Source organism: Plodia interpunctella, chromosome 13 (assembly GCF_027563975.2).
Source record: "Plodia interpunctella isolate USDA-ARS_2022_Savannah chromosome 13, ilPloInte3.2, whole genome shotgun sequence".
Classification (NCBI taxonomy): Eukaryota; Metazoa; Arthropoda; class Insecta; order Lepidoptera; family Pyralidae; genus Plodia; species Plodia interpunctella.
This window is the reverse complement of record NC_071306.1, coordinates 9,320,924-9,344,890: the sequence shown is the minus strand read 5'-3', so window position 1 is coordinate 9,344,890 and position 23,967 is coordinate 9,320,924. Positions and strand designations below refer to the sequence as shown.

The following is a 23,967-nucleotide window of genomic DNA, read 5'->3' as shown; positions in this document are numbered from 1 at the left end:
TCAATAAAACGAGGGAATAAACAAAAAAAAAATGTCTATGAATATGAAGTATATACGATACGATACGTGAATTAAATTTCCTTTTTTGTAGCCAGTTGTGAAGTTGTGAACAGGGACTTAAAAACACCATAATAAAGAATTCATAAGTTGAATCTGTTCCAGGATTATTCCTGTAACACTAATTTGGGTGTTTTAAACCTGTTTTGCTTCGAACACTTATAAAATTGTAACAGATATGTATTTTCCTATAACTGTTTTTACAATTTTCTCTGTGTGAGTAAACAGCGTCGCTGTATGGGGAACTCCCATTGGCCGTCGAAGCGCGCGCTGTTGCTTTTCCGTCTTATAACGAACCGGCAGCTACACGTCGGCTGTCGCATTGTTGTGCCATTATAAACCTTATAGACTGTAACAGTTATAAACATTTTTGAACATGTTTTTCAAAAAACAGATTTAAAGTGTTACAGTTTATTTCTGTTTTTCTTTTAACCAGAATGGAAAATCAGTGTTCAAAATACTTTATTCGGTTACCCCAAAAGTCCCGGGTTATGAAAATGGTTATTTATCGGTTTATCTCCACCTCAGGTCGGAGGTACAAGAGGTCACGGGCGGCGTGGGCCGCAGCAGCACGTGGGGCAGCTCATCCCTGGCCGCGAGGCTCTGCAAGGAGTTCTCGTCGCTGTTCTTCGTGAGGTGCGACTACAACGCGGCCCACGCCTGGGCCATGTGTGCGCTCAAGCTGCTCGACAAACATACTCCGCAAAAGTGAGTGTTGAACACACTTTGGCTTTTTGTGCGTTCGAATATATCCTCACTTCCGCTATGTCAGTTTGGGTTCACATCTAATGCGTCAGCGTCTACAGGTGTCAGCATGTTTAGCTATTTTTTTGTAATTTGTTCATCAGTTATTTATTTAGAAATTAGACGTCTATAGGCAAAATTTAATAATGTTTATCAAAGCTACAAAATACTAGGCTTTTTGTACGTTTTTTGCCGAAAGATTTGAACAGTGTGTGGGTCTTTTATGATATATTTCCCAGTAATATTAAACAGAAAATGTCCGCCACAAAAGTTATTTTATATGACATCCGATTATGAAAGAATCAAATATCACGTTGTGGAACTCATAAACGAAAGTACGTATTCGAAGTCGGAACAAAAGCTGGTCTGAAAAATCGCATGGAAATTTTTCGGGAATTATTTACAACCCGGTCGAAATAAATTGGAACATGTATGGGTTTGAATTTAATTTCTCACCATTGAATCGATTCGAAGTGAGACGCAGCGACAACAACCAACGACCACACTGTGCAATGTGATCTGCGAACGGTCTAAAAATAAGCAATTTGTTATGCGCATGCAGGATAACGATCTCGGTGCTGCGGTCGTGCGGCAAGGCGTGCGTGGTGAAGCGACGCTTCGCCGCGGCGGGCGCGCTGGTGCGGCAGGCCGTGGCGCTCGCACGCCACACCGCGCCCGCTCACGCGCCCGACCTCGCCGCCGCGCTGCTGGACTACGGCTTCTATCTGCTCAACATCGACTCCATCACGCAGAGCGTCGCCGTCTACGAGGTCACCTCTCCATTCCATATCAATCTTATCGTTTATTCACCAATTAGGCCTTCCCGCTTAGGCACTCTTTCAAGTCATATTCTAGATTACATGCTATTTACCAAAGCTACAAACTACTAGCATTTCGGAACGACCACTGCTGAGAAGAAATGCCGAAAAAGGAAACTCATTCAAACAATGTAAATAAATAAATATATTAAGACATATCACACAGATTGAGCTAGCCCCAAAGTTCTAGACTTGTATTATAGGATACTAACTCAACAATACTATATTTTATAACAAATACGTATATAGATAAACATCCAAGATCCGGGCCAATCAGAAAAAGATCATTTTCCATCATGACCCGACCAGGACCCGAAACCTATACCAGTAACCCTGTATATAAAATATTTTAAAAAATATATAGTCATTGTCCATAACAACACCATTATAATATTTTAAAAAAGCGCTGCTAACTTTAATCCCCCCTCTCCCGCCTCATAATAACCCTCCACCACCACCTATATAAAAAAAAATCTTTGCAAAAAAATATATGTTTGGACCGGGTTCGATCCCCGGTCGGGTCATGATGGAAAATGATCTTTTTCTGATTGACCTGGGTCTTGGATGTTGTTTATCTATATATGTATATGTTATATATAATATAGTATCGTTGAGTTAGTATCCCATAACACAAGTATAGAACTTACTTTGGGGCTAGCTCAATCTGTGTGATTTGATGATGGCAAAAATGCATGAATGGTGTGATTTGTCCTAATATATATTTATTTTTATTATTATTATTATTTGGTTTCGACTGACACTCACTTATCCATAGTATTAAAAAGTAACAGAAATGCCAACACATACTGAACATACTGAGTCGCAATCCATTTTATAAACAATGCGCGTGAACAATTGTAAAAAGCGTTTTATCACAGAACAAAACATAATTTGTCTATCTTGACATTTACTTGACGACTTTGGTGGTACAGTGGTAAAGTGCTTGCCTCTGAACCGAGAATTCCCGGATTCGACCCTAAGTCAGATCATGATGGAAATTAATATTTTTTTGATTCGCCAGGGTCTTGGATGTTTATTTATATGTATTTGTTGTAAAATATAACTCATATATCGTTGAGTATTTCATAACACAAGTCCCGAACTTACTTTGGGGCTAGCTCTATCTGTGTGATTTGTCCTAATATATTTATTTATGCGCGTTCTTGTTACCTCGTGTTGCCGCAGCCGCCATGGTGGCGCTAGTGTCGCAACGTTGCAAGCTCACAATAATAGTCGAAGTCGAAACACATAAAACAAAACTTTAATATACAATTATATATATAATAATTGCAGGAAGCGCTGTCAACTCTGCGACGGGTGTTCGGGCGCAGCAGCCTCCACGTGGCCACGGCTCAGGAAGACCTCGCGTACGCGCTCTACGTGCTGGAGTACTCCTCGGGGCTCTTCTACAAGGCTCGGGAACATGCGGAGAAGGCTATCAGGATTATAGAGGTCATTTTTATTATTTTGTAACTATATTGGGCGTAGCGAGGTTCGGGCAAGGAAGGGCAGCTACCCCTCCTAAGACATTTGCTGCTAAATTATATTAACACTATTTTATTTCTTGCTCTTAAAAAGCGACATATAACGACAATTTAATATTTTCTATAATCTAATATTTTCTTTATCAGGAAATATATACAATCGCAGCTCCGAATGTCTCTCGATTACATTCAGGGCTTGCATTTGTATATGTGCACATATACAATCGCGGGGCTGAGGCGGATGAGTGGGGAAGCGTTTCCGCTATTATCATCATCGACAGCCATTTAAACGTTACGATAAGATATTTAGCTCTCTCCAGCACTTTCATTAGTTATTATATGGCAGTTACCCTTTTGAGATATGAACATGATTTCATATATTTTCCCTTGTTTTGGTTCCAGAATCTTGTGCCTCCTGACCACCTTCTGCTAGCATCAGCCAAACGCGTGAAGGCGCTCATTTTAGAAGAGATCGCGCTTGATACTCCTGCTGGACAGGAAATGAGTATGTATCGACTATAATATTTTAGCTAGCTTTTGCCCGTGGCTTCGCCCGCGTGAGCAGTTATTTTTCTGGGATGAAAGGTTTATGTTCTTCTCCGTGCTTCAAACTACACGTATGCAAAATTTCAAGAAGATTGGTTGAGATAGAGTGTGAAGAGGTAACAAATAGACAAACTTACTTTCGCATTGATAATATTAGATAGGATTGACACTGTAACACGATGTTTGAACACATCTTTAGCTTGGCTGTTATGTTTACCAATGTGTTATTTATGTTTTTTACGTACAGGGGAGTAAAAAAAACAACCCATATCTTTTTAAAAAATCCGACTTATTTACAAAATTATAATTTTTTGAAAATTTAATTTATTTTTCCGGAAATGACGTAACTCTGAGACCAGTTTGTTAAACGATGTCAGTGCTTCACTTTGCTTAGTTTCCGGAAAAAAATATTTGTATGACTGACATAATATGTCAAACGTCAAACCAGTCCAGTACCAGGTACCTACTTATATATTTTATTTTAGAAACCAAAGTTGTAAACTTAAACAAAAGGCGAACTATGAAGCATTAACACAAGAAAAATACCTTCTACGAAAACAAACAGTAAATAAAACATTTCGTGTTCTTTTTTAACCAACGACACCATTAACATAATTTGTTTGGTTAATATTATCTCATGATGAAGACATCTGTACGCGCCGACGCGACAGCCGAAATCTTCCAAGAGTAGACAACGCTAGCGAAATAAGAGGAGCGAAAATATTCATGTCGTCTTGAGATTCCAACGTTGACTCTGCGATTGGTTGTGTAGAAAGAGGGATGGAAACAGCTGCATTATGAAAGCAAAAGTGACTCCGGAGCACAGGGTTTGATTAATGATTACTCAGTTACTGTTAGCATTAATGAAGATAAAGAAACTATTGGAAATATAAACTGTGATGACTGTGCTGCACCACCAGGTGGTTGCAAACATAGAACTTACTTGTTAATTAAAATAACAGTAGGGCCTTCACTAACATCTGCCAGTGGTAGTCTACAAGTGATAAACCATGACCAGCTTTGAATATTGACAAAAAAAGAAGTTTTGAGAAAATTTACACAAGTATATCTTTACATAGTATGTTAGAAGAGTGCAAAAGAAGAAAATCTACCCAGTCCCCCCTAGTCAATTACTCAAAGTATAAAGAAGAATCCCTTGAAGATCATAGTGGTATGATGGTTAATAAAATTGAAATAGCTACCAAAAATCAAGTGTGCAAAAAACAACAGTGTTTTAAAAAATATCATTAAATGTGTTCAAAAAGTTTTAATATATATTTGTGTACCTAAATATATAGTTTAATTGATATGATATTTCTCAAGAACAAAGTCATCTCAACTTGCATTTGTTATTGCAATCAAAAAAGTCTTGAATTCTTGTCTCGGAATTCATATTATCATTTATTCAAACTATTGCCCATAGAAAAGTATTGTATGTTTAAAAAAAAAAATATGCCTAGGTGTTAATTTTTTAATAAATACAAGTGGCCCATGTTTGAAGTTAAGTTGGCTAAGTTGCTAGATCAGTATTGATAAAATTTACTATTGCTAAATTTTATCAATACTGGTCTAGCAACTTAGGTAGATGTGACAATATACAGACTGTAAGTTCATCTAGACAAAAATTGTGGGAAGCCTTTGTAGTGTAGGAACACTTGATAACTCATAATAGTAACATAGCAGGAAGGGGATAGTATGGATATGAAAAAGTTCAACAAAATAATAGTATTTAAAGATTTTTTATTATGATCATAAATTGATTAAACCACAAGCTACAACAACTGATCAACACAGATGATCCAAGTTATTATTAATAGTAGAGTGTGGCTTCAAAAACTTGAATGTCCCCTCAGTCTTCAAATTATTCTTTATGTGCGTATACATACTGAACTTTTCAATTGAGGTTGATATTTCCCAAATTTCCATTGCAAATAGTTATCAACATCTTCTTCAACCTAAAATAAAATAATTCACTTTAAAAATAAAATAAATGATTGGATCGATTAGGAGAATGTGACTATTAATGAATATGAATAGTTCAACTGAAAATAATATTGTTCTCTCTCTACAGAAGAGTGAAATACAATAACATTTTTTAGTTAATATCCGTTATCCTAATGAAGTGGTTTACTTACGTTAATATGATCCTCGTAAATATCCAACTGGCCTTTGGCACATCAGAGCGACCTGCTGCTACACCCCAAGCTTACGATTCACGAAAGGAACCTTAAAAACAACTTGTTTGGTTTCCTCGTCGAACTATTTTTATATGTTGAAAACTTGAAACAAAGCAATATAGGTAGATATTTAATCGGTTTCCAAGATTTTTGTGTAATGTTATTTTGATTTTGATGACGATCTAACAAAACAATTATAATGAATTTACGAAACAATCAAAAATAGTGCAAAAGGAAGGAGCGGTAAACAATGAGTTTAGGTTATGTTTTCTGTCATTTGTTGTATATTACGTGACGTTTTATACTTTTTTTAGTGGGTGGCGGTGCAGACAAAGGAAACATGTCTAATGTGGTCGAACTGTGACGTCACTCATAGTTTTTAGAATTTACTTTTTTTCTCTTCTATATTGAAAATAAAATTCTCAAATATTTTTTCCGTACTCTACAAGAGAAAATCTACAAACGGTATTTTTATTTTAACCATTTTTTTTTATCGTATTGTCCAGAGCGCGAGGTCGTTCTTTCCCATTTTAGTTAATAGCCACTATAGCGGTGTCGTCCTACAGTTATACGGTGAAGATTCGTCGACTTTATGAAAATTAAACTATAAAATTAAAAAAATAATTAGGTAAAGTAACTGTATTTCCTGAAACTATTAATTATTTATTTTTGTACACAACATAATTGACCGGGCGAAGCGAGCGAGGTCTTACATTCTACTTGGGGCAAAAATACATTATGTATGTATGTTTGTAACGCGATAACTTTCGAACCGTTGGTCCGATTTTGATGAAATTTAAAAGGTATGTAGCATATCCCAATAAAATTTTTAACTTTGTGGGGGCATCAAAGTCGGTTCAGTCGTTTTTGAAATATCCACAATTTTGTAAAAATGTATTGTTTTCGCGAGGTCTAAGCTCGCGGCGAACTTCTTCCAGTAGATCCGCGAAAGGAAAATGGATAAAAGGAGGCATTGGTGTGTACACATGACGCGATAAACCCAATTATGAGACTTAATTTTTCTTACTAGTTAGTTGTTTGCCGCGAACATGACCTCGCGAACGCGATAAATTTTTGCAAAATTGTGAATATTTCAAAAACGACTTAACCGTTATTGTTGCACCGCGAACTTAAAAATTATTTATGTAGGATCTGTCAAGATCCTACATACCTCTACATACCTTTCAAATTTCATCAAAATTAGACTAACGGTTCGAAAGTTATCGCGTTACAAACGTACATACAAAAAATGTGTTTTTGCCACAAGTTGATTTGTAGACTTCGCTCGCTCGGTCAATTATTTTCTAACCAAGAATATATAGAAATAGGGAATTGCAAAAATTCAAAATCTTCAATCATTTCCTTTGAACATTTTCAAGATGCAAAAAATTATTTTGCATGAAATTGTGTTTTTAAAATGATAATAAAAATAACACACATGCGTGTGTGAACAGAGCCGTCGCTGCTGGAGGAGTCTGAGTCGCTGCACAAGGCGGCGCTGGCGCTGTCGACGCTGGCGTTCGGCGAGAACAATGTGCAGACCGCCAAGCACTACGGCAACCTCGGCCGCCTCTACCAGAGCATGCAGAAGTTCCAGGTCGGGCTCCAGCCATCTTGTATCTGATTGTCTGTATGTAACACTAACATCTAGTGTTACCAGAGGCTTCCCGTGGGAATTTCGGGATAAAATGTACCCATATGTTATACCAGGTTATTTTCTACCCGTGTACCGAATTTCATAACGATCGGTCCAGTAGATAAATGCGTGAAGATGTAACAAACAAAAAAACTTTCGCATTTATAATATCAGTTGGCATAGCAATCTTGGATAATGTACTTTTCTAATGGTGAAAGAATTTTTGAAATCGGTTCGGTAATTTCGGATATTACCCGCCTCAAACATACAAACTCACAAAGGCTTACCTCTTTATAAGATATATAGCAGTATAGATAGCAGGGAGGCATAATGTCCACGAAATATCGGAGACGGAAAGAAAAACAAAATTGATTTATTTGATATCACAAACTTATAAAGAACATAATTTTTATTTACTAGCTTTTACCCGCGGCTTTGCTCGCGTGAATTTCACATATGAACAATTATTTTTCCAGGATGAAAAGTACCCTATGTCATTCTCCATACTTGAAACTATATATATGAAAAAATTCAAGATTACATTTGATTGTGTAGATAGATCGTGAAGAGGTAACAAACAAACTTACTTTCCCATTTATAATATTAGTAGAATTTATTTACTAAAATATGATAAAAATAGTTGTATTTTTATCATGTTTTAGTAAATTAATACAGTACAATATACGTGTGCAAAAACCCGACGATAACATCCAAAATGTAATATTTCAGGACGCAGAGACGATGCACCTGAAAGCCATAGCCATAAAGGAGGAGCTGCTGGGCGCGGAGGACTACGAGGTGGGGCTCAGCATCGGCCACCTCGCGTCGCTCTACAACTACCACATGAACATGCACTGCGCCGCTGAGAAACTCTATCTCAGATCTATATCTATTAGTGAGTTTGTTTTATCACTTGATGTTGCCGATCCCGTGGGAATTTTATGTACCATTCTAATGGTGAAAGAATTTGTAAAGTCGGTTCGGTAGTTTCGGAGATTACCCGTCTCAAGCATACAAACTCACAAACGCTTACCTCTTTATAATAATAGTTTAATTATCATTGTCAGTACATAACATAGCGTATGTTCATATCATATAGGATTGATACAAATATCATTTTATGCAAATTGGTCCAAGAATAGGGCCACTCGAAATCCTCCCGTGGATGTAGTAGGAGGCGACTAACAGCAGATAGGTAACAACAGCATCCCCAAAGAGTGACGGCAGGCAGCCGGTTGTAAAAGCTTAGTCAAATGTTCAAATTTTAATATATTTTTTTTGTTGGTCTTCGGAGCGTCACAACTCCGAATGTAACTTAGAACACGTGAGGATATGAGAGAGAGAACGTGTATGTTCTTTTGCTAAACCACACATATATAATATAGCTGGATTGATTGATACAATTAAATATGATATCATGAGATTTATTGATAATGAATGTAATAATAAGACCAATAGATTAGAATGCAATTGGATTAGATCTCTGTTAGACTTCTCAATTTAACTATAATATAGAATAAATTCCGACATTATGCCAGCTCCACACCGTCGCGGAACTCAGACACATGTCGACGCGAACGCGTGGACATTGCGTAGTTAGTACGAGTGTTTTTATTTACCGTCGGCTCCACGCTGTCTTCGAACAGTTTGCCAAACTTTGGCGGATTCGGTATACATTGTTTGACATTTGACGACCTCGGTGACGCAGTGGTAAAGTGCTTGCCTTTGAACTGAGAGGTTCCGGGTTCGATTCCCGGTCGGGTCATGATGGAAAATGATCTTTTTCTTATTGGCCCGGGTCTTGGATGTTTATCTATATATGTATTTGTTATAAAATATAGTATCGTTGAGTTAGTATCCCATAACACAAGTCTCGAACTTACTTTGGGGCTAGCTCAATCTGTGTGATTTGTTTCTATAAATTTATATTTATTTATATATTGCTGGTTTTTGTTTTAATTGCGGTAAATAAAAGTGCAATGTTCACGCAGTCACATGTTTGTTTGTTTGTTTAGGCCTGAAGCTGTTCGGCGAGCGCTACAGCGGGCTGGAGTACGACTACCGCGGACTGGTGCACGTGTGCACGCAGCTGAAGCGGCACCAGCGCGCGCAGCACTACAGCGCGCTGCTGCAGCGCTGGCACGGTAATCATTGTTTTGTCAAACCGTGTAGAGGCGCGACTCAGCTATGGGAACGCGCCGTAACAGTTTCCCGTCGAGTTGTGCCCTAAATATATCGTCTTTCTGACTTCCCCGCAAGCCTGGGGCGCGTAGACGCATGTCAAGTAGATCATAATAACCCTTTCAAAACACGACTTCGACCTAACAAGCGCTTCAACTCTTAATACTATTATTGGAACTCCTCTGGAAGCACTACGGCCGTTGTCGCCTCCAGAGGCACCGGTGTAATAGCTATTCCCAATAGACAGAGTAAACTGTAAAAACTACAGGGTAGATTTTGATGAAATTTAACACAGAAATATACGAAATCTTCAGGAGTAACATGTGCAACTTTTTTAATAAGGTTTTACCCAAGGAGTGGGCCACTAGTAAATTATATAATAATATATAAATATCACATCAAACTTTTCGATTTTGAAAATGAGCGTTTGACGAAAAATAAATGTGACAGCTACAGACTACACCCCCGTCCCGTTTTTGCTGAACCCCTCCCCCTTTCAAGCCTCACGTGATAATTGGCGACCCCCTAAATAAAACAAACAACTTATTTTCCAGCCCTCCGAGAGGAATCAAAGGCGGAACAACAACCGGCATTCGGCGACGAACAAGTGATGCCTCTAGAGGAGCTCAAAGCGAAATTCTTCACGCCCAACGACTGAACCACTGTCTGTACGTCTGTCAACAACTAACGCAACAACTGTGTACTGAGAGATTGATAGCGAAATACCGCTTTGCACTCAAACTCACTTATTCATGAAAAAGGTACCTATTTTTAGTTGAAATATGTTTTGCCTCCATTTATCAATGTTAGGAACAATATATTTTTACTTATTAACTTTTTTATGAATAAGAGGGAAAGTTTATACGTGTTAATGGAAACTGCCGATTGCTGTAAATAAAGTTTCTTATTAGTTTAAAAAGCCATGGAATGGACAATTGTTTTTGTACTGGCAACACTTTCGCATAAGTTTTTTCGATCTCAAGCCACAGTCGAAATGCTTCGGGAAGCGTCATTTTTCATTATTGTCGAATGCTCATTTCTTAGAAATCGACATATTATTAAATATATATACAAAATGATACCTCAGTATATGTCAACGCACACATTACGCACAAAAACCTAGCTTTTGCCTTATATCTGTCCGTATTTAATGATGTATTGATAACACGAATATATAAAAATATCAGATTAACTGTTATTTTAAAAATGCGTTACACGATAGATGCCGCGCTATCTCGCTAAAGAGAAGTTATTTCACTTTTCAAAGTAGCAGTGAGTGAGATAGCATTATGTATGCGGCATGATGACGTGGCTACATTACTGTAAGATGTTCCTCATGGTGATTTATGTACCTACGCTGTATAAATAACTAGATTTAATCTACTCTGTTGCTTAGCATTATTAGTGTAGAAATTGTAGGTTGTGCAATGATCAGATGTGTATATAGTCAAATTTGTTTTTTTTTTTGTTCTTTTTATCTGTAGGTAAATTAACGCCGATGTTGCCAGTCTCTATTTTCGTTGTGGCCAACGCTGTTTAGTTCGAAATTTGAATTTGCAAAATTATTTATTGAAAATACTAAAGTTTTGTTCACACCAAATAAAAAATATTATATTTCTTAAATAAATTATATATGTTTTAGTCGAATCAATTTAGCTTGAATTTTATTGTATAATATTAAATCTATCCATTGGTGTAAACTAGGCTTTTTATAGCTCCACTAATGACAATGGCAAATTTCCTTTGCACATTGAAACTATAATAAAGTTGTATGTAAAAAGCTAAAAACATATCGAATTTCTTTTGGCGACATAGTGCTTTTAATAGTTGTAAAACGAGATATATTATAGCTATATATTGCATAATGGTTGCGTCCCAGGGAACGGGCGCGCGAACATATTTTCATACGATTCTCAGCGACATGACTACATATGGCAAAGAAGTATTTTTATTAAGAAATAATATTGTTAGTTTGATTCATGAATGGCTGTTACGTGTGTAAGGCATACGAGTAAATAAGATTTATGATGACAATGCATTTTATTTATACACTAAATCCACTGATAGAAATAATATCTAACAGCCGTCTCGATCGCTCGACTCGTTTGTGAATACTTAGTGATATATAGTGTACACTATAGAAACCCTTAAGCTCTACCTGGTGCCAGATACCTTTAGGCGTCTTGTAAAAAATTTAATGATATTTATAGACATTGAGTTTATATCATAGGAGTTTTAGTGATAAACAAGAAATCTCTTAAAATTATTTATTAGACAATACAAAAAAGTAAGGCTTACAATTAAGAAGGGAATGCAACAACGAATTTTATATCTTAATTTGCTACAACAATCTCACTGTGTAAGCATACATGTACTTAAATTAAAATGTACTTGTTTTTAAAACAATGTACACGGCTGTGATGGCGAGTCTAGTAACAGATTCAGATCGTATGTTGAGATTTATAGTATATCCAATAATAAAAATACTATTTTCAATTATACAACTTTGATAAAATTATGCGTAAAAATATATTATTAACATTCACTTCTCAAGCTTGCATACTATACAATAAAATAAGTAAATATATCAATAATATAACATTCAAATATTCCAATAGCGAATTGACAATAAGAAATAAATAGTTGGGAATCAGTCAAGAAATATAATATCAAAAACAGGTGCTATCTAAATAATAGCACAAACACCTACACTACTTGCTGTAATCCTGTTTACATACAACGCTAATGACTTCCATGATTATGGGAGAGGAAGAAAAACATACAATGTACCAGCTCTTGAGATCGTAAAACTCAATAAAAGGATAGGTCTATATAGATTTCAGGCGTTCCGCTAACCCTGTCACAATTTCTTAATCTCAAGAAAAAATATTTATTTAACATCGTTTAAATTAGCCATTTCGACTCGACAAAACAAATAGCCATACAGATATTTTTTCTAACATTGTATGGAATACGCCACACCATATTGATATTTGCCTCTTTCGAAAATTAGAAATACAAATCGTGAATCGTTCTATTTAAACAGGATCAATGGAAATAAACGCAAAATATAACTAAGAGCATAGGTTAGGAGCTTCATGTCTTTAGGGCTCCTACGCCGGGCCAAGGAGCGCGACCAGCGCCCTCTTGTAGTCGCCTGAGGTCTCGCCCTGCTGGCAGTCGCGTGGGGCATCGTTAGTTGATGGTGGCGGTCGGTAGAGGGCGCGGCATGCGGAGAAACGCGAATACATTAGTATATAGTGGCTTAAGTTGGAAGTTGTGGGTTATTTACGACAGCTTATTTAGCTAGGTATACTTATAACATACCTATATCATAGTCATCAGTTTCGATTTATTGGTATATAGAAACTTTTTTTAAAATATTTATCTTATTCAACTATATTTACTTTAAACATTTTTTGTTACATCAAAAGTGATGTACAATATTAAAAACCTTTATTTTAAATACGTTTATTATTCTTTTAATAACTAAATAATAATTTAATGAAACTTTTATTCTTTCGGAAATTCCTATAAAATCTGACATAATTAAATTGAAATATTTTTGTCTATGATAATATCTCTTCCAAAAATGTTTCAAATTAGCGAAAATTTTAATATATGAGTAATTATTATCTTACCTCCTGTGTTCATCCACCGGGAGCGGTACCGAAATATAATTTAAACACATTACAACATATAAGTAATTATAACTCACCGCTAACGTTGAAAGCAGAAGGTAACATAATCATAGCCATAGACCAGTACCAAGTAAGTATTGTAAGCTTCCATGCTATAATGTGCCCAAATTATATATGATGCGGTGTGAGCATATGTTTCTGGTGGTGATTCAATGACGTATGGTGCTATGATAAATAGATATTATGTTATGTACTATAGTATCGTCATACAAAAAAAAATGAAGTATAAAATTTAAAAGTATTCGCTAACCAACATAAAAATGTGTTTTTACTTTTTAATAACGGACTAGACTGTGAATCAATAACCAATTCCGTCGTGATATCATGCACAGAAGTTAAATACACTTGAAATATAAACGTTAATTTATATAAAATATCAGTCTCATTAAAGCTATCGTCATTGTATCAACCACCACATACCTGCAGATCACTGAGCAATGTCTTATCGAACAGTCGCTCATATTCCTGCTTGATGCTGCCGAGATCGATCTCAGCGCGACTAGTGATGATGCGCACGAGCGCCTTGTCATCTGTGCCCGCGCCTTCCATCGCGTTATTCAGCCTCTGAGCGAACCAGGCCGGGGCGTTCTCCACGCACTCCACTGAAAAACATACCCAGTGCTATTTACAGCACTAAACGGCGTTCTACACTGTAATTCTAGGACGTCCGGAGTATTGTGTGACCTAAAAAAATTCGTAGTGCCGCCTCTGAACCGCCAATTATCACTGACGTTGACGTTGACGTTTGCACGCAAAGAGCCTAGTTGCGTTGCGTTCAGACGCCAAAAAAAGAACACCGTGGCAGTATCGGGCGCCCTCAATGAACATACCCGTATTTCGCTTTCCAAAGTCTTATCATAAAGTCGCTCGTATTCCCTTTTAATGGCGCCGAGGTCAATTTCCGATCGGCTGACGATAATTCTGATGAGCGTGCGGTCGTTGGTGCCCATGCCCTGCATCGCGTTGCGCAGGCGCGTCGCGAACCACGCCGGGGCACTTTCCACACATTCCACTGAAAGTTGACGGGTTAGCCGGGGGTAGGGGGAGGGGATAAAAGTATAAGTTACTTTAATTGATTCGTATATACATACAGCATCACGTCTGTATCCCTTACAGAATGGACAGAGCCAAGCGTTGCGAAACTAGGACAAATTGAGCTGTATGGATAACTTAATTATTCGTCCTTTGAATATTGTGTTTTGGTTTCTTCCAGAACGTAGAACATGCGGAGTGCGAATCGAAGTTTAATGTTTGGCTTTTAGACGAAATTATGATATCCATAGTAACCGTAGAATTATTATTATATAATCTGTGTCCATAATCTGCCTGTTTTGGTTTCTTGTTTTTAAATACAGTAAAGTTTCAAAACTTTGTAATTAAAACAGGTTGGGTGTATGATATTAGTGTAAAGTAACAATAATGTGAGAAATTCTTAATCATTCTATTTTGGGTACATGTTGAACATACGATGAATGAAACGAGCTTCGGGAGCTGGCGCGCGGCCACAACATTGAGAGTAATTGGCGTCTTCCTGCGATCCTCTGTCACAGACAAGATTCGCCACGACTGTGGTTCAAGATGGATTCATTCAATGAGCCAGAATATTAGACATTAGGCTACTTACTCTAACGCAAATCAAAAATCATCTCAAGCGAGTGCTCTGTTTTGACGTGAAACAAGGACAAACACTTTCGCATTTATAATATGAAATATGGTGGTAAAACGCCCGAAAACCATCCCATTTTTACCAAAAAGTTCCATATTCTCTCTACAACTATAGATTTTATATAGATTATAATAAATATAAATAAATAAATATATTATGACGAATCACACAGATCGAGCTAACCCCAAAGTAAGTTCGAGACTAGTGTTATGGGATACTAACTCAACGATACTATATTTTATAACAAATACATATATAGATAAACATCCAAGACCCGGGCCAATCAGAAAAAGATCATTTTCCATCATGACCCGACCGGGGATCCGAACCCGGGACCTCTCGGTGCAGTGCCAAGAACTTTGCCACTGCGCCACCAAGGTCGTAGATATTTTGTCATTTGACCTGTTTGGAAAAAAGGTCGAGGTGAAGTTTGTTGCGCCGCCGCTTCTGCTTCACCTGATCTTTGGAAGACTGAAGTAGACTTAGTTTTAAGTAAATTTTAAATCATCTAATGTTTAGTAAAGAATGATACGCACCGATAGCAGAGAGGGCGTCTTTGAGTTCGCCCCCGATCTCTGCCTTGATAGCCTGCTCGATGGTGCGCCCCGCGATGTTCTTGTACTCCTCGAAGATCTGACGCAGCTGCGCGAAACTCTCGTGCGCCAGGATCTATATCGGCGATTGAATTAAAAATAAAAATGCCATTTTGACACAAGATTTTATTGTCATCAGATTACACGTGACATGTCCATGTCCGGTTTGCATCGGACTGTTTGGGATGAAATTGGGCAAATACTAAACCCATTTCTGTGTCCGTACAGAGGGCTTAGTGCGAGTTTCACTTCCAATCGAGTCGATGGTTAGAAGTGAAATGCAAACCCGCACTAAGCCCTCAGTTATCCATTAAGGAGTTACCTCGTCGGAAACCGATTGGTCATGCACATCATAATAATGCATTGTAATCCAAATTAAACGTGTATTTCATCATTCCACCGGTCGAAGGTTTTGATTCAAATTTGAGTTGCAAGATTCTACCCGCGATTTAGCGAGTGCTCTTTCGACAACGATGGCAATTTATGCTAGTGCATTTATACTAGTATTTATGTACTAATGTCCCTTATTGTATAAAATAAAACAGTTTCAAGCTACCTTATTGAAGATCTCCTCATCAGTGCCCCACTTGGCCTCGCCCGCGTCGAACAACTCCTGCGCAGCCTCACGCGCGCGCTCCGCGTCCACGCCCGCCTCCTCGTCCCGCGCCCCCTTGTGGCCAGACTTCACATCACACAGTGGTAACTTGTTCTTTATTGACCTTGGAATGTGGGGCTCTTAGATATAGATTTATTTTTTTGGTATCATAAAATTTCTTTAGGCTAAGAATACTTTTGGCAAGTTGGTAGGTCAATTGAAAATGAACTGACAATAAAACTGATATAACTATATGTACTTAGGTATGTATATTTAGTAAACAAATTAAACATTTTTGTTTTTACAGACGAGTATAGCACAACATCGATCATATATTTTCATACTGCCTTCTCCACACATATATATATACGTCCAAAATATTACAAAGAAACACTGTGTACTTTCAATATTTTTAGCAATCGCTAAGAGCCACCAGTCCAAGGCCTTATATGATACAGCGTAAGCGAAAGAAAAGAATGTGCTTCCCTTAACCGGATTCCATCCATCACATGTACACACAATGTAGTGGATAAATTAGATATTATTGTTCGTGAAACTTATTGTAAGAAAAATTTAGGTATGAGTTCCAAAAGCTATTATCTATTTACTACCGGCCTGCCCCGGCTTAGTTATAATAAAAAAGTAACCTATGTCACTCCGGAAGGTTTCGTTAATCTCTGTGCCAAAATCGTCAAAATCGGCCAAGTAGTTTTTAAAATTTATATACTAAAAACAAACAACATATATTTTCTATTTATAATATTAGTATGGATGTACATTATGATTAAAACTACAGATTAAAATTCACCAAAAAATAACTAAACGCAACAACAACTAAAAACATTGCAAATAACAATGTTATCAGAAAAATATATATATATTATAGTATATTTAAAAAAACATAGTAAATGATAATTGACATTTAACAATATACATACAAATAAAAACGAAACTGTGCGAAGATGAGATATTTATTAGTGTGCGAACGAAATCCAACTGCACAAGCACTGTCCAAATATATGTACACGTATAGTTGTTAAATATTATTGTGTGAGAGCATGCGCCATGCACAAGATCAGAAAATATTTTGTTTAAAAATTTGCAACATTCAGAAGGATACCATCGTGAGGAAACCTAAACAGTACTGTAAGTCAAGTCAGATGCCTTTAGGCCATTTGAATAAATCTGACACCAATGTTAGCCATGACATTATAAGAAAGAAAGAACGATTCTATCTCATCTCTCATCTGGTTACTATTATCTCGAGTCAATATTTTCCTTCACCTTCGACTGCCATATTTTTTAAATGTCTTTTTATATACATATACCTAACAAGCTTTTGCCCACTTCATTTCCCACGGGACCAGTTATTTTCCTGGAATGAATGTACCCTATGTCCTTCTCCATACTTCAATCTACATGTATGGAAAATTTCAAGAATATTGGTCGAGTAGATAAAGCGTGAAGAGGTATTAAAATTACTTTTGTATTTATAATATTCATTAGGATTGTCGCGAGTCCCAAGCCCTAACATAGGTACTAACGAAGTACTGCGCGAGGGCCTGGGTCGCGTCGTGTGTTAACATGACTGGCGCATACTTACAGTGACGATGAGGGTGAGCAGTCGCCGGAAGTCCCCGGAAGTCTCCGAGCACATGTGCTCGGCTAGCGGACGGTTGTACACTGCCACACAAAATATGTATAAGCCCTAGCTTGGTATGACGACCTCGGTGGCCCAGTGGTAAAGTGCTTGCAGAACCGAGGGTTCGAACCCCGGTCGGATCATTATGGAAAATAATCTTTTTCTGATTGGCCCGGGTCTTGGATGTTTGTCTATATAATTATTTGTTATAAAATATAGTATCGTTGAGTTAGTATCCCATATAACAAGTCTCGAACTTACTTTGGGGCTAACTCAATCTATGTATGTGATTTGTCCTAATATATTTACTTTACGTTTGTATAGTTACATTTTTTTTTTACTTTTGCTCAAGCTTTGACTTGGGGACTGTGGGGACAGTTTATTACCCGGGGTTAAACATAGCCTACCGCGGACGGAGCCGTGAGTGTTGCTCACGGCTGATAGTTTACACAATAACATCGTCATCCGATACGTCATAGATTGATGCGATCACATCCAGGTATTACAACTAAACATCTGCATCAACTATGTACTAAACGTTTCGTTCGAATGAATCACTACGACAAACATCACACGCATTTAATGGTCGCTGCATCATTATGAATGACGAGCGCGTCCCAGGAATGTCGTCGACCAATTGACCTAGAACTACCGAGTTTAAAAGATTCGAATGATAAAATTAATGTATGTTGTGGCTTGACATTCAACGCTTCAACGAAATAAGGTTTTTCTCTTTTTTATAAAGTAGAGAGACAGAGTTTTTTTTATGCCTTTTTGTGACGTTTTGGATTGAGCACTGTAATATTATACATATACAGACACTTCCTACGTACGTAAATATAATCTAAAATTTATTCGCGCGCGATTTTGAATGAACAGCGCAAGTCGCAAGTGTAGATAGATAGTTTCGCGTAACACATAAGTATAATTTTCGTATTCGGGTTAATATTAGACTTTATTTATGGATATTTAAGCGGCACTGCCTTCATCACTTTTTTTTTAAAGCCGTGATAAAGAGTAACCCAGTTATTAAAAAAAAAAGTTACACATACTTTAAGCTAAAGCATGGAATTAGCAAGTATTTACTAAATCCTTGAGCTAAAGTATGTCTTGTCACTTGTCGATTTTTGAAACTGACAAAAAGAGACAGAATATACTTACATCAGCTTATTAACAGAGTTAATAAGTACTATAACAGAGTAAGTCATGACGTGGCTTTTATTTTCTCTCTCTCTCTCTGTAATTCATCCACCGTTAAGCGTCGGTGCCCAAGATCTGCTAAATGGTAATAATTCAGTACCTATATTTACTATTACTAACAATAATGTGTGATATGTGTGGTATCGTGACGGGAGGACAATCATACCACAACGTGATAGGCTGCGTCTTGATGCGGACAGACACTAGGTATAGCGGAAAGTAAATCGTAATCTTGCACTAATTCATCATTCATCTTACTCCTCTCATAAGCGTCGACAATAGCAGCGATCTCGGGTTTGGTCCTGGTGCACAGGATCTCGACCAGCGTGGCCTCGTCCGTGCCCAGGCCCTCCATGCAGTGATGCAGCTCCTTGCAGAGGTACTCCTCAGCCGGCCGCATCAGCGCCACGATCACGTCTTCGAAGTGCCCGCCCAATTCAGACTTCAGGTCTTCGATGATGTCCTAGAGATAGATTGTCTTCATAAGAATCTTTTGGAAAAAATGCTTTACCTATTTAAAGTAGGTCGATGCCGTCTGCATTTGTTTTGGAGGCAGTGGAAAACTTTGATGTCGCTGATATGTTGTATCAACTATCGACCTATAGCCGGGAATTTTATGAAAACGAAATGATTTAGGTATTACGTGAAAAATGGTAGGTACCTTGCTACTGTATCACTATCACTACATAGTATATTAAACAAAGTCGCTTCCCAATGTCTGTCTGGCCCTATACTCATCTTTAAAAGTACGCAACGGATTTTGAAGATTATTTTAAATAGTGTGATTTCTGAAATTATTATGGTTTTACCCAAGCGAAGCCGGGACGGGCCGCTTGTACATATATATTATATACATATTACCTCTCTCGATGGTAATGCACATAACTGTGTGGTTACATAGTGAATGTAAAATATTAAATTTCAATCATTTTCATAACAACTAGTGTAACAACCAAATACATAATCTAATTACTATCGCATTCGGGGCTGTAACACCGCGAAGCCTGATTCGGCTGTCATTTTACAACCGGCCGCCTGCCTGACGCATGCCTTGGGAATGCAGCTGCGAAGGCAATGTTTTTTTTATATTTTTTTATGGAAGCCTACTTGCAGTCGGTCGCTACGTCGACCTTTACTGCTTAACCGGAGGAAATATGGCGACAGTCGCAAAGACCGTACAGCTGAAACAGTAACAGCTCAAAGGGCTCCCAGGTGGGAACGAACCTCTGCTTTGGAAGTTACTCGAAAAATGGCCAGAGCGGTATATTGCTCAAGGTGCCTGAAGGGCCTATTGAGAGAAGCGTCCTGGTGCCGCCGGGCGGTACCGAGTGAACGTGAAGATGTCCTATCCAAGGCAATGTGTGTGTGTGTGTGTGTAGTGATTATATTCTAGGGTGTAACCACAAGCCACATTGCATTATCCATTATTTAATTACTACAGGGACCAAACTCATGGTTCGCGTGACTCAAAAAGTACTTCCCATGGTGAAAAAAAAAACAATGACTCAGATACGGCCTTGATAGCAAATTGCAGGTCAGCCGACTTGGTCAATACAGAGGCGACAAGTTCACCGACGTGGACTCTACGAGGTGGTAATACGAGGGTAAATCAAAAAGTTCTTAGAATCACTATAAAAAAACCAGGAGATGTGTACAAAAATATTTTATTTTTCAACGTAATCTCCTTCTAATTCAATACATTTAGTATACCGCTTCTCTAACTTTCTAATTCCTTCCAAAAAAAAATCATTTTCTTGACTCTCAAAAAAGTCGTCTACGGCAGCCATAACTGCGTCGTCATCACTATATTTAGTTCCACTGATGTGCTCCTTTAATTTTGGAAATAGGTGAAAGTCACTAGGGGCTAAGTCCGGAGAATATGGTGGGTGATCAAGAAGATCGAAGCCAGCACTGCGGATTGCCGTGAGCGCAACTTCGGACCGATGCGCAGGAGCGTTATCGTGAAGAAACAACACGCCCAATGACAGTTTTCCTCGCCGTTTTTCCTTTATATTTTCACGCACTTTTGGAAATAAATTAGCATAGTAGGATCCAGTAATGGTCTGTCCTTTCGGCATGTAATCGATAAAAAGGATTCCTTCACTATCCCAGAACACAGAGGCCATAACTTTGCCGGCGGTAGGAGCAACGCGAAATTTCTTCATTGGTGGCGATGATGGCCGTTTCCAAGACATGCTTTGTCTTTTAGTTTCGGGATCAAAATGGTGGACCCATGTTTCATCCATGGTAACAACACGACGGCAAAATTCATCCGGATCGGACTGTAATATTTCAAGATTGCGCTTTGAAATTTCCAAACGACGTTTTTTGTTTTCTTCTGTTAACATTCGTGGTACCCATCTTGCCGACACTTTTCTGAACCCCAAGGAATCTGTTAAAATGGATTGGATGCTTCCAAATGAAATCTTTAGGACCTCGGCTAAATGTTTTATAGTTATTCTTCTGTCTTCCAGAACTAACTTCTCGACCTTTTTGATATTTTCTTCTGTGATGGAGGTTGACGGCCGCCCGGAACGCAGATCATCTTCACAAGTTGATCTACCCCTTTTAAATTCCGAAACCCAGTAAGCTACTGTAGAATAGGGTAAAGCATTATCCCCTAATGTCTCCTGAATATCCAAAAAAATTTCCTTAGTGGACATTTTTTTTAGGCACAGATACTTTATCACCGCACGTAATTCGTTTTTTTCCATATTTCAATACGTTGGAATACCCTTGGCACTTAATAATTTATTGCTTGTAAACGATACGACCGAATCGATTGTAACTGAGCATAAACATTATACGATAATCACTCTTTAAAAATAATAATAAACTACCCACAAAAAAAATATATCAATATGTCATTCTAAGAACTTTTTGATTTACCCTCGTAAGATCGATTTTACAATGTTTTTGGGCGAGTAGATGACGGGGCTTTGGTAGTATCGTGTATGTGATGAATAGCTATTATATAACTAAAACAAAGACACTTGTTTGATTTCCGCTGTTTGCCTTCTTAAAAGTGGTATAAATTTGTGTTCTATATTTTGGGAACTAGATAACTATTACCAGCACCGAGGATGAAATTTTTTAACCAGTGGTGGTAAAAATTCCACATTTTAGAGAAAAATTGTTTGATAGTATGATACTTTATCATGCATTAACACCATTGGGTTTCCAAATGGAATAAAACTTGTAATAACACATACAATATTTTAGAATATAAATAGTAATATATTTATTTGTAACATAAGATGATGATATTGTCTTTAAGATGAACATGTCCAATATAAAACTAGGCAGGTACATCAAATATGCTTCAAAAAGGTATCATTTTTATAGACCCATGGATGTTTTCCATGGCCTAAGCACCCGACAGGCAACAATAGCATTGCCAAGGAGGGTTGAAGTCAGCCAGGCAAAAACAATATCAAAATTTAGTAGTATTTTTGAAATGATGCATTTTACACAAAAAAAGCTAGCTAGCAGTTGAAAAATTCCTCTGAAAAACTAAAAAGGAGTAGTAAAATATCTTTGTATGCGTACTCACCCTGCCATACTCGTGTGTAAATGCCTGAGCGATGGCCTGGCGCTGCTGGTTGGAGCGGGACGTCAAGATATCAATGATAGTCTGCTCATCGGTGCCGAAGCCCTTCATGGCGGCGCGAAGGGTGGCGGCATCTTCTGCTGCATTGAAGTTTTGAATTCCCACTACTGTTGGCTCGCGCTGAAGATGATAGTAATGATTAATAATTTTAATATTTTTATTTGAAATAAAGATGTATATTATCATCTATCCTTCTAAACTAATATAATAGACTTGAAGAAATGATTTGAAAATGGTAATCTGGATTTGAAAAGTCATTTCTGAAATTGGAAGGTAAGACAAAGCTATCGAAAGACCAGAATTTCCATAGAAATGAAGAAATATTATCCATAAGTATCCATATTATTCCATTGATTAATTAATTTCTTGGTCCAAGCAACATATTTCCTTAATTTAGTAGCCTACAGTGAAATGTTGGAGGTGTGCCGCAAAATTAATTAAGTACTTACCTAATCAAAAGTAGACAGCCGCCAAGTCATTCCAACGATTATAGTTATGTACTTTGTAGACCCAGCCCAGCCCTTCCGGCGCCCTATTGGTAATCTGACGTCATCAGAAACCGCCCTGTTGTAAATAACCTTTGGAAATTAATCTATAAGATGTACTTACATGAGGCATTCTGGCTGTTGACGTAGGAAGATGGAAGAAACTTGTCGAAAAGTAGGTCGTACTTTAATATTTGCACTTTTGGTGTTATTATATTAAGAAGTCTAGCTAGCCAAACGATAAGTTGCCGTGTTTAATGTCACAGAGTTCTCGCACGAAAACCGCTCGTAATTATAATTTTCTAAGAATACACGTCGACATCCACCACACACGAATCTCACTAATAAACTAAAAAAAATCTGCTGAGCTTGACTGGAGCTGGAAATGTTAGTCAATGACACTGACAGCAAACTGACATTACATTTTTTAAATCGCTGGCTTTGGCATAAATTCTCTTTGATTGGCATTTGTAATGGATAATGTTAACGCACGCGAGTGTAATTTCGGTAGATTGTTGCAATTCGAGCATTATAATAACGTTTGTAAGGTGCAGCGCAAAAGAAAATTATTTTCTTACTACCTACCTTACTTTTGCTGTCGAATATCGAACCTATCGAACAGTGCCAGGCAAATTATAAATAATACTCCATAGCGAATGTAATCATAAAGATAATGTTTCAGAGTTCACAGAAACTTCATTGCTGTGCCGGTATTGTGGAGAAAGAACATCGCCAGTCATAAACCAAACTCAAGATTGTAAACTGGTAGACGTAGTGATTCTCATGTCAAATCAAAAGTATAAACTACCTCGGTACATACATTGAATTAGTA

General features: G+C 37.5%; 2 protein-coding genes across 8 annotated transcripts in view; one reads left to right on the top strand and one right to left on the bottom strand.

Moving 5' to 3' along the window:
* Positions 1 to 11,677, top strand: part of Pat1 (Protein interacting with APP tail-1) — a 44,421-nt gene extending 32,744 nt beyond the window's left edge. Inside the window, exons 6-13 of the mRNA XM_053753576.1 lie at positions 586 to 765; positions 1,364 to 1,571; positions 2,913 to 3,071; positions 3,506 to 3,608; positions 7,281 to 7,423; positions 8,192 to 8,357; positions 9,478 to 9,606; positions 10,198 to 11,677. Coding sequence (XP_053609551.1) covers positions 586 to 765; positions 1,364 to 1,571; positions 2,913 to 3,071; positions 3,506 to 3,608; positions 7,281 to 7,423; positions 8,192 to 8,357; positions 9,478 to 9,606; positions 10,198 to 10,301 — 1,192 coding nt within the window. The 3' untranslated portion in view covers positions 10,302 to 11,677. The remainder of the gene's footprint in view (positions 1 to 585; positions 766 to 1,363; positions 1,572 to 2,912; positions 3,072 to 3,505; positions 3,609 to 7,280; positions 7,424 to 8,191; positions 8,358 to 9,477; positions 9,607 to 10,197) is intronic.
* A 219-nt stretch (positions 11,678 to 11,896) lies between these two features.
* Positions 11,897 to 23,497, bottom strand: AnxB10 (Annexin B10). 7 transcript variants are annotated; one of them, XM_053753577.2, is made up of 8 exons: positions 23,260 to 23,497; positions 22,594 to 22,770; positions 19,299 to 19,503; positions 17,802 to 17,881; positions 16,160 to 16,285; positions 15,547 to 15,679; positions 13,765 to 13,946; positions 11,897 to 12,816 (listed from the first exon to the last, which is right to left on the bottom strand). In XM_053753577.2, the coding sequence occupies exons 1-8, from the start codon at positions 23,266 to 23,268 to the stop codon at positions 12,757 to 12,759; spliced, it is 972 nt and encodes a 323-aa protein (XP_053609552.1). In that variant the 5' UTR covers positions 23,269 to 23,497; the 3' UTR covers positions 11,897 to 12,756. The 7 variants fall into 7 exon arrangements, with proteins under 7 accessions (XP_053609552.1, XP_053609554.1, XP_053609553.1 ...); XM_053753579.2 differs by having other exon boundaries at positions 11,897 to 12,813; XM_053753578.2 differs by lacking the exon at positions 13,765 to 13,946 and adding an exon at positions 14,175 to 14,356 and having other exon boundaries at positions 11,897 to 12,813; positions 23,260 to 23,496.
* Positions 23,498 to 23,967: the final 470 nt, after the last annotated feature.